This window comes from Amborella trichopoda, chromosome 1, assembly GCF_054954075.1.
Source record: "Amborella trichopoda isolate Santa Cruz 75 chromosome 1, AtrichopodaSantaCruz75HAP2 v2.0, whole genome shotgun sequence".
NCBI lineage: Eukaryota > Viridiplantae > Streptophyta > Magnoliopsida > Amborellales > Amborellaceae > Amborella > Amborella trichopoda.
The window spans coordinates 35732723-35744849 of NC_142336.1; the positions used below are offsets into that span (position 1 = coordinate 35732723).

At 33.2% G+C, this 12127-nt stretch overlaps 1 protein-coding gene across 44 annotated transcripts in view; it reads right to left on the bottom strand.

Annotated features, from left to right (window-relative positions):
- Window positions 1-12127, bottom strand: part of DFC (DHFS-FPGS homolog C) — a 74055-nt gene that overhangs the window by 39461 nt on the left and 22467 nt on the right. For 35 of the 44 annotated variants that reach the window (XR_016053069.1, XR_016053118.1, XR_016053117.1 and 32 more), the window contains one exon: window positions 2440-2523. The exons of 5 other annotated variants lie outside the window; for them this stretch is intronic. Coding sequence is in view for 9 of the 39 variants with exons in the window: in XM_088863447.1 (XP_088719573.1) it covers window positions 2440-2523 (84 nt within the window). In the remaining 30 variants the exon portion in view is untranslated. Of the gene's footprint in view, window positions 1-2439; window positions 2524-6142; window positions 6369-12127 lie in introns of those variants that run through there. 4 more of the 44 variants (XM_020666615.2, XM_088863492.1, XM_088863532.1 and 1 more) reach the window with 3 other exon arrangements.

Here is a 12127-nt window from a genome sequence, read left to right on the forward strand (position 1 = left end):
AGATGGAGCATTTGTTTCGGAGGATGGTATATATATATATATATATATATATATATATATATATATATATATATATATATATATAGAGAGAGAGAGAGAGAGAGAGAGAGAGCAACAACCAAAAGTATAGCCTTGCAATCTATCATTATCAAGCTTTTGCTTTTACATCCACTAGTTGGTGGGATCTGGATGCCATAATGCTAATCATTGGAACAAATTATCTATGCATGTAAAAGCAAAACTATGTGTAAAGTGTAGAATATAAATTATCATAAAATATTATCGGAGGGACATATATATATATATATAAAGAGAAATGGTGGGATCTGGATGCAATAATGCTGATCCTTGAGTTCCAATGTAATGGAATCTAGATCTGACAACTCTTAGGATCGAGAACCCTATCACTCAGCAATTAGATCCTATACTAGCCAAGAACACAATAACATACTTAAATTATCATAGATTATTACTCGAGGGATATATACATATATATGAAAAAGCTAAGGTCAACCCACTAGCCGATGGAATCGTGTAAGCCCAACAGCCTAGATTCAATCTGAGCCAATCCGACGATCACGACTGCATTTCATAATATAATTTTAATATTTTTTATATAAATCCAAATAACATGAACTTTGGGACGTCCACTCTTCTCCACCGAGAAGCACCTAATAAAAATATCAAAAAAAGAATTCGTAAAAAATAAATTAACCAAAATAACCCTAAAACTTTTCAAGGGTATTTGGGTTTAATATTTTTATTAGATTCTACTATTTTTAAAGAATAGATGATCCAAATTTCGAGTGATTTGGATTTGTAGAAAAACTTAAAATTCAAATATGAAATATAATTGTGATCATTGGATTGGCCCAGATTTAATCTGGGCCATTGGGCTTACACTATTCCATCAACCCATGGGCTGACAGTAGCTTTTTCCATATATATATATATATATATATATATATATATATATGATTGGCCCAGATTTAATCTGGGCCATTGGGCTTACACTATTCCATCAACCCATGGGCTGACAGTAACTTTTTCCATATATATATATATATATATATATATATATATATATATATATGTATATATATAGATATATATACAGAGAGAGAGAGAGAGCGAGAGAGAGCAACGTCCAAAAGTATAGCCTTGCAATCTACTTTTCATTATCAAGCTTTTACATCCACTAGATGGTGGGATCTGGATGCAGTAATGCTGATCCTTGTGTTCCAATGTAATGGAATCTCGATCTAACGATTCTTAGGATCAAAAACCATATCACTCAAGAATTTGATCCTATAGTAGCCAGGAATACAAACACATACTTAAAGGAAACTCGTTCCCTTGAAAAAAGAAGCAACATCCAAAGGCCAAAAACCCAAGGTCTGAGAGATCCACTCTGGGCGCGATAGAATCGAGACCCTAGAAGGGATCGCCTATCAAAGTAGGCAATCCTGGTAACTATGGCACTATATATACACATATCCATATGGGAGTTACTATACAATTGGATCAACATGAATAGGAGTTACAACCATCACGCATGTCTGTTACATGACGATTACAACCCATTATGCATGAGTGTTATAGCAAGAAAATCACCCAAAAAAGTAGGATAGTACACACATTATTACCACATGCAGGTTTTTCATGATGGCCATGAGGCCCAAAACAACTATTGCAAGTTTCTTTAGTGGGCGTGGGTCCCACAACAGTCACTACACTTTATAATGACAATGATGAACAATTAGAGGAAACACCAATGCCAAATTAGAGGAAACACCAACCAAAATACTATGGTAAAAGCTGATCGTGGAGTCTATAAGATCCAAACATCTAATGTGGTAAATCCAGTTTCTCAATAACTATCTGGCTTGTCAAACTGGAATTAACTTGGCTGAGTCACCGAGTCAACTGGCAAGATATAGAAAACTAACCAAATGAAGGAAGATTCAAATGTTGTAGACAATGCTCTGCACATATAAAAATGCCAATGCAACGATCGAGGTTATATGTACTATCTGTGACAGGAAGAATAATATCAACTTGTGTATTTTCTTAAGCGTGCGCATTAGCCTTTCACCCTCCAGTCCACAACTACATCACTCAAATTAATCGCAGGAAAAAGTTCAAATGATACAAGTGAATGATCCACAGCATGGCAAAGCAAGAAAGAAAAACAAAGATCATGTGACAGTTCAAATACCAACTACATTTACAACAAAAAAGAACTTCTGATTAAATAGGAATGAAGAAGAAAAACTGCAATTGTTTCACCCTGAATTTTTGCAGTCTTATGATTTTTGGAATACTTAATGACAAATGAACTACTATAAAACAAAGCTAACAATGACTCTCATTTACATTCCCCACAGACAAACAGATTAACTACTCAGGCGTTAGATCAGTAAAATTAAACATAGTTACCTTTTCAGATGTAAATATCTTAAATGCCAAAACTGTAAGAAACTGGAAAAGTGGAGGCATCGGCAAATCCTCAGTTACGTTTTCCTATAAGAAATGAACATAATGTTAAAAACATTTAAAATCTGAGATATTTTATCCTGCTTGAAGGTTCAATGTTATCCAAATGTGACATCTTACATTCTTACTACATGAGAATCACATCATTCAGGTTTAAAACCCAAATTTTCGAGATCATACAAATAGTTTTTCCAATATTCTTAGAAGAGTTGAAAATAAAAATAATACCCATAAAGAACCTTCCATCTCAGAACTAAGACAAGAAATAAATGAGGTTCGTAATGAACTAATAAATCTGAAAAATAGAGTCCAGATTATAGAGTTAGCCTCTAATCAAATTGAAAATAGTCCTGTCAATACTGATGACGAACTAGAATTTAACAATATTATAAACGATTATAAGAATCCTATGCCTCTTAAGACAGAAGAATTTTCCCCTAAGGTAATTGATGAACCAGAATCTTCTAATACAACCCAAGATTGTAATTATGTTAGTCTTCTTGACAAAGTAATTACTCAGAAATGGTTTACCATGATAAAAATAATCGTCCATAAAGAATATAGTTTTCAAACTCTTGCTCTAATAGACTCAAGAGCAGATTTAAATTGCATAAATGAAGGTCTAGTCCCTACTAAATATTTTAGTAAAACCACGCAAGTCTTAAATAAGACAGATGGCAGTAAAATGGTTATAAACTATAAACTTTCAAATGCTGCGGTTTGCAATAATGGCAACTGCTTTGAGTTCCCCTTTATCATGGTAAAAAGATTAAGCCAATCTGTAATCCTGGGAACTCCATTTCTAAATATGCTTTACCCAATAAAAATTGATAATACCGGAATTGAAGCAAATATAGAAGGACATAATGTGAAATTTGAGTTCTTCGAGAAACCTAAAATTCGAGTAATCAGTAATATAAAAGAGAAAATTTCTAATAAAGAAAAGTTCTCATACTACCTTAAAGAAGAGGTAAAATATAAAACAATAGAAACCAAGCTCCTACTTCCTGAGAATAAAAGGGCGATAGAAAACCTAAGAAAAAATATTGAAAAGGAAATATGTGTTGAACTCCCAAATGCTTTTTGGAATAGGCAAAGGCATATTGTTTGCCTACCTTATGAAATTAATTTCCATGAAGAAAGAATTCCTACCAAAGCTAGACCAATTCAGATGAATCCCAGACTTTTGGAAATTTGTAAAAATGAAATTGCGGATTTACTTAAGAAAAAACATATTAGGAAAAGCTCTTCTCCTTGGAGCTGTTCAGCATTCTATGTAGAAAAAGCTTCTAAAATAAAACGAGGGGCTCCTCGATTGGTTATAAATTATAAGCCACTCAATAAGGCCTTAAGATGGATAAGGTATCGGATTCCTAATAAAAGAGATCTGTTGGATAGACTTGTTAATGTTTGTATTTTTTCTAAATTTGATCTAAAGTCTGGTTATTGGCAAATCCAAACTGCTGAAAAAGATCGATACAAAACTGATTTTAATGTTCCTTTTTGGCAATATGAATGGAATGTTATGGCTTTTGGACTAAAGAATGCCACTTCAGAGTTCCAGAATATTATGAATGACATCTTTAATCCTTATACTAAATTTATGATTGTTTATATTGATGATATCCTAGTATTCTCTGAAAATCTAAAACAGCATTTTAAACATTTAAATATTTTTGTCAAAGCAATCAAAGTGGCTGGTTTAGTAGTTTCTGCCAAAAAGATTAGTCTTTGTCAGACAAAGATAAGATTTCTAGGACACAATATCTTCCAAGGAAGAATAATCCCTATTGATAGAGCCATTGATTTTGCCAATAAATTCCCAGATATAATTAAAGACAAAACTGAGCTCCAGAGATTTCTTGCTTGTCTCAATTACATTGCTGATTTTTACAAAGATTTAGCTATTGATGCTAAACCATTATTTCAAAGATTAAAAAAGAATCCTCCTGAATGGACGGATGTGCATACTTCAACAGTACGAAAAATAAACATAAAGGCTAAAGAATTACCCTGTCTGACACTATCCGACCCTACTGCTTTCAAAATTATTGAATGTGATGCTTCGGAAAAAGGGTTAGGAGGGATTTTAAAACAAAAAATCTCTAATACTGAACAACTGGTTCGTTTCACTTCTCGAGCTTGGAATCCGACCCAGCAAAACTATTCCACTGTTAAAAAAGAGATCCTAGCTATTGTCCATTGTGTTACAAAATTTCAGAGCGATTTACTCAATCAAAAAATCCTAATTCGCACGAATTGTAAAGCTGCAAAAGACATACTCCTTAAAGATGTCAAAAACCTTGTCTCCAAACAAATTTTTGTTCAATGGCAAGGTATACTCTCTTCCTTTGAATTTGAGGTTGAACATATTAAAGGCACCACTAATTACCTTCCTGATTTTTTAATTCGTGAGTTTTTGCAGGGGGGACAAGAGGAGTTTACCAAAAAAGGGGAAAATGGAAATAGTTCCTATGCCAAGTAAAGTTGTGGCAACATCATCATCACCACCAATAACCCCAAAACAAATAGTCAAAAAACAAGCCCAAGATATCACATTTTCTCCTGAACCAATAGCTATAAATACACCAGGAGAAAAGAGTAGGTTCATAGAAACCTCTTTCATAGCCATTACTATAATAGAAGATAATCATAAAACCAAGGACCCAGGGAAATAGCTGCTACATATTTGAATAACCACCTACACCCGAATAAAGGAGACAAAAGCCGAGAATGGTATGAAACCATTCTCCTTGAAACGGGATTTATTACTTTAGTCTATTTTTATATGAAGAATACTAATATGATAGCATATTCCAAATTCCAAATAAGGAAAATAATTTCATACAAAGAATGGGGCACGGACCCCTTAAAACCTAAAAAATTGCAAAATGAAGGTTTCAATAATAAATATTATCAATATTTTGAATACATTAAAGCATGGCATGAGGTCTTTGCTTTTCAAAATAATATAAATTCCCATACATGGTTTATACAAATAAAAATACCAGTAATAGGAGATTTCCCAAATTGGTTCAAAAACTGGTTCCAATTATGGGGATCCGGAACAGAAATGCTGCCACCTAAGATTCAAGCTTCCCAAAGGAAATTCATAGATCACAATAATAATAATCCCAATATAGATCTCCATATGTATTTTATGGCTTTATACCAGATCCCATGGATCATGAAATGGTCCTACCATATATCAGATGACTATACAAATAACTGGAAATATATTCCTGAACTAGGCAGACAAATATATATAAAATGGTGGGACGTTTACGAAAATGAAGCCCTAACCCTTGATATAAAAAAAATGAGAAAGGTACCATTTTCATCCCCTGATACAGAAGTGAAATGGTGGACTATGTAAATAAGCTTCGCCAACAAAACCCTACTACAACCAGAGAAGAGCTCAAAAAGAAATTGCTACAGATTTTCGATGAGGAAGAAGAAGCCATGTCTACTTCAACTCAGAATGAAGACACTTATGAGCAAGAAAACAAAGATATGGATTTCGGAATATCACAGTAAATGATATCACAATACACAAGACGGAGCAACTGCAACCTAAAAGCACACGAGTCTTAAAATGCCGACAAAATAGTAAAAGCCAAAATAGTTATCAACAGCATCTTTTCACCTTTTCCTGTTCATACTGACAGCATCTTTTCACCTTTTCCTGTTCATACTGACAGCATCTTTTCACCTTTTCCTGTTCATACCAACAGAATCTATTCACCTTTCCCTGTTCACATCGACAACATCTTTCTCCACCAACACCTTTAAGTCCCATCCAGCATCACCGACACCTTTAGGTCCCATCCAGCATCACCGACACCTTTTAGTGTCATCCAGCACCAACAAAACTTGAAATGAAAAATGTGGCGTCCACAAGTTATAAAAGAAGGAAGGAGGCCATTCTTCAAGGCATCTGGAGTTTTCTCTCTCCGTAATCTTTCTGCAACTCTATTCTCTCTCTGAAATCTCTCTGCAACTCTACTCTCTCTGTAATCTCTTTGCAACTCTACTCTCTTTCTACTGTATATCTGGTGGTGTATCCAGCCAACCAGATCAAATTTCTATAAAAGGATAAGAGTGTTTGTGTATTAAAAATAGTAAGAGTGGGAGTGTTACATGTGTGATTGTAACTGGGACTCATTACCCAACTACTGTCCGGACGAGTGGAAGTTGTTTTCCAGTTTGTGGAAGTGTCATATGTAAGTCATTTGTTTCTCTTCTCATGTTATTTGTTCTTCTTCTCTCATGCACTTTAAAATAGTTATTTATATAAAATTCTGCCATGTTATTTATGTGAATTGGATCATCATTAATATATCGACTTCTTTGTGGGTTTCTGCTTAATAATATTTATCTTTGCAATACTGTCAATTTATCTTTAAAATTCCTTTTCATATATGTTTCCTCTGTTTGTTGTTATATTTTGCTTATGTGAGCCTTCGTGATACCAGAAGGCGCACATAGAATGCTGAACAGCTCCAAGGAGAAGAGCTTTTCCTAATAAGTTTTTTCTTAAGTAAATCCGCAATTTCATTTTTACAAATTTCCAAAAGTCTGGGATTCATCTGAATTGGTCTAGCTTTGGTAGGAATTCTTTCTTCATGGAAATTAATTTCATAAGGTAGGCAAACAATATGCCTTTGCCTATTCCAAAAAGCATTTGGGAGTTCAACACATATTTCCTTTTCAATATTTTTTCTTAGGTTTTCTATCGCCCTTTTATTCTCAGGAAGTAGGAGCTTGGTTTCTATTGTTTTATATTTTACCTCTTCTTTAAGGTAGTATGAGAACTTTTCTTTATTAGAAATTTTCTCTTTTATATTACTGATTACTCGAATTTTAGGTTTCTCGAAGAACTCAAATTTCACATTATGTCCTTCTATATTTGCTTCAATTCCGGTATTATCAATTTTTATTGGGTAAAGCATATTTAGAAATGGAGTTCCCAGGATTACAGACTGGCTTAATCCTTTTACCATGATAAAGGGGAACTCAAAGCAGTTGCCATTATTGCAAACCGCAGCATTTGAAAGTTTATAGTTTATAACCATTTTACTGCCATCTGCCGTATTTAAGACTTGCGTGGTTTTACTAAAATATTTAGTAGGGACTAGACCTTCATTTATGCAATTTAAATCTGCTCTTGAGTCTATTAGAGCAAGAGTTTGAAAACTATATTCTTTATGGACGATTACTTTTATCATGGTAAACCATTTCTGAGTAATTACTTTGTCAAGAAGACTAACATAATTACAATCTTGGGTTGTATTAGAAGATTCTGGTTCATCAATTACCTTAGGGGAAAATTCTTCTGTCTTAAGAGGCATAGGATTCTTATAATCGTTTATAATATTGTTAAATTCTAGTTCGTCATCAGTATTGACAGGACTATTTTCAATTTGATTAGAGGCTAACTCTATAATCTGGACTCTATTTTTCAGATTTATTAGTTCATTACGAACCTCATTTATTTCTTGTCTTAGTTCTGAGATGGAAGGTTCTTTATAGGTATTATTTTTATTTTCAACTCTTCTAAGAATATTGGCAAAACTATAATCTTCTTGAGTACGTACAAGAGGAGAAGAAGGTTTTTTATTTGTTTTAGCTATATTTAGATACTGGACCAAAGCTTCTCGCTTAGTCTCTGGATCAGTTATTTTATCGATTAGATCTATGATTAGGATTTGTTCTTTTGAAAGAGTATTACAAAAACATGTAGTATCAATATTATCAATGTCAGAGTCTAAACTGCTCAGAATCAATTCTTCGTCCTCTATTTCTCTTGTTAACATTTTTATATCTGGATCAAAAGAACTTTCAAAAGATTCTTCTTCAATTTGTAATATACTAAACAGTTGCTCTTTGATAAGGTCATCTATTTGTAAAGCATCTATTTTCTTCTTGATTCTACATTTATTTTTATAATGACCTACTTTTCCGCAATTATAGCAAATAGGAATTTTCCTCTTTCCATTGCTTTTAAAAGAGGTATTTTTGGGGGAAAACTTTTTAGAAAATCTTTCTTTTGTCGAAGGTTTATTGCACCTCACCTTATTGATATATTTTTTATTTTTGTATCTTTTTTTATCAGAATCTCTGGAAGATGGTAGAGTATTGAACCCAAACTGTTCGCAAAAATCTCCTAATTCTTTTCTTCCAGTCATTCTTTGTTTATCAGGCTGTCTTTTTAATTTTAGATCTGTACAGGGAGCAAGGCCTTATGCACAAATTTCTGCTGACAATTCTCCTAGTGTATATAAAGAGTATGGGATTATTCCTCCAGGTTTATTTTTTAGGCGTGTTTTGACTTTTTCAGCAAAAAGATGAGGTAAGCCAGATATGAATTTTTATTTCCAGTGATCGGACTTACTGTCTTTTCTAGAAAAAAATCGGGAGAAGAATACATCTTTGTACCACTTATGGGATCATGTTGGACACCTTAAATTAGAAAGCAGGTCTTCTGATCTAGCATCTAATAACGCAGTACTCCCTACAAAGTGGAGAGTAATTGTATATATTAAAGTATTGACTGCATCACTTTTAGTATTTATTATATCTAGACCCAATTCATTTTTAACTACCCATTGTTTAGTGGCAGTTAATATTTCATTTTTCGTATTTTCATCCATGTGGAAATCCCACCAACCTCTCAGCCATTCTGTGAATCCACAAATAATGGCTTTGGCTATTTCTTGGTCATGGTTTCCACTTATCTTACAGGCAGTAGCATACATGGTCATATGCTTCATAAGATCAAGAATCTGGTTTTCTGACATGCCATCAATATTACAATTTACAATGGATCTTCCAGAGTAAGATATAGAACTTGTAATTAAATCTTCTTCAAACTGGAGATCTACAGGGGTAGGCCTAGGATAGTACATTCTTGTTTGAGAAGTAGTCCTAAACTTTTTCCCACAGTCTATTCGATTTATTTCAAGACTTTCTGTTTTAAAAGCTTGTTCTATTTTATCAAGTTCATTATTAGGAAAGGGTTCTTGTTGCAGGACCATAGCTCCTTGGTCAGAGCTTGTCTTAGAAGTTACTCCCTTTTCTTTTATATTTAACTTTGCTAGTTTTCTAACTAGCTCATCTACTAATTCTTTATTATTATCCTTCTTTTTTATACCTTGAAGGCTGAACTGACTTTTATTAATAGTTGGAGGGGGTTTAAACAGTAAAGCCTGTTTACCTTCCGATTTCTTATGCTCCATAGGGTTTTCCCGTGGGCTACTTATTATATTTTCAATCCTAGTTGTCTGCCTTCCAATGGTTTGTAAGCAGATTAGTATAATTGTTCTGCTCAATTAGATGTGGAATGGCATCTATTTTATGTGTATGGTGATCCGTTTCTTTAGGAGAAATTTTATAAGGTGAAGCCTTAGCTTCGGGTTCATCTTCACATTTCCCTTTCATCTTAAGACTTCCTTCAGGGGGATGAATGGATTGTAATTCTTCCCCTTCAGTGGTATAAAAGGTTTGATACTGGTTCTCAACAGTTATGACCAAATTATGGGATTTTAATGTCTTTTTCCCTAAGAATATATCTTAACCATTCAAAAAACTTTATATTTCTCTTATGTTTTAATATGAATTTATTGAATTTATTATGCAACGCATCTAATAGGTTTGGGGGAATTCAGCCAGGTACCAATCCCGGATGTTCTTATTTTCATCAGACAGGAAGTCTTGTCTTATCCATTCTTTATCCATTTTAAATACTTTTTCTTCTATTTTTTCTTCTTAGAGAGTAAGGATATTGTAATCTAAGTCAGAAGGCGTTGGTTCTTTATCTGGGGAACTAGGTTCCTATATTCTATATACTGGTTGTTCGACTTGACTATTTGTTATAGTCAATCCTTCTACTACTGATCTCCTATGATTTTGCTCATGTTCTGACTATGGAACAGAAGAAGTAGAGCATGAAGGAATTCTAGAAGGGCCTTCAAAAATATTTATTCGAGTCCGTCTGTTTGAATTAAATTGTATTTCTACATCCCCATCTGGGTATTCTATTATTTGTTCGGGTTCTCGATTCACTGGGATTCTAGACTGTTGATTTTCACAGTGTAGAAACCATTTTTTAGGGAGTCTAATCTAAGACCAGGCCATAGACCTTGGTATAACAGTATTAGATTTTTTTCATATTAGTTTGGTATAACACCGTTTGCCCTTTAGTATCTATCTGAAGTGCATTTGAGCATAAAGTGTTCATCACTTTATAGCATATCTTATAAACTAGAGCAATATTTTGGGATCTTGAATCCATATCGAACCCTTGGGTTTTTATATTTAAGGTAAGAACTTTCAAGAGGTTCAGATCTGTCAAGGCTACCGAAAAATTGAGGAAACAATTGAAGTATATAGGACTGTTACAAAGACTTGATTCTACTATTCCAAGTAGAGAGTCTAAAAATTTATTATTTCGCTCGTCCCTTAGGCAAAGAAGGACCGAGTTATTTAAACCAATTCGAGTAAGAGGTTTTATAGCAATTTGGACAAGTCCTATATGCAAATATTTTTAACTCTTATTTTTGTGGTCTTGTATCATTCGATTTGAAAGAAGTTGGAAACTATTCTGCTCATTGGTGATAGAAATACTTTGTTCTACAGTTTTAATGGAAAAACTTGTTTTAAATTCAAAAGTTCCTTTGCCGTAACATTTGATGCTGGAACTTTAGGAATATTCCAATTCTGAATTTGTTTTTCTATATTATGTATAGTTATTTCTTCTCTATTTCTTACATGCAGTGCATTATTAGAAGAAGAAGTTGTCCTATTGGATAGAGTCCCAAGGAAATTTGCCATTTCTGATAATCTTTGATCACTGAGTCAGTCGGAAACAGTCCCTGTACCTTTCACGGCTCTTCCTGGCCTAACGATAGTTGGGGTCACGACGACTTTTGGTGTCAATTTAGTTATCTTTTGTGGAAAATTTTTCTTAGTTTCTATTCATTAGAGCAGTATTTTCTACAATTCACCACTGTAAGTCGAAGGCTCTGATACCAGAAGGCTCACATAAGCAAAATATAACAACAAACAGAGGAAACATAGATGAAAAGGAATTTTAAAGATAAATTGACAGTCTTGCAAAGATAAATATTATTAAGCAGAAACACACAAAGAAGTCGATATATTACTGATGATCCAATTCACATAAATAACATGCCAGAATTTTATATAAATAACTATTTTAAACTGCATGAGAGAAGAAAAACAAATAACATGAAAGAAGAAAAACAAATAACTTACATATGATACTTGCAGAAACTGGAAAACAACTTCCATATATATATATATATAGGAAAATGCTGAGGTTAGCCCATTAACTCATATCAACAAATGAACCCAACAGCCCAGATTGAATCTAGGTCAATTTGACGGTCATGACCTCATTGGTATTTTAATTTTAATTTTTTTTCTACAAATCCAAATTACATGAAATTTAAAATGTCCATTCTTTTCATTAATGCGCACCTGATAAAAATATAAAAAATAATAATTCGAAAAAAAAATTGAACAAAATACCCTTGGAAAATTTTGGCGGTATTTTGGTCAATTTATTTATTGAAGCTTTTTTTTATATATTTTTATTATATTCTCCAAT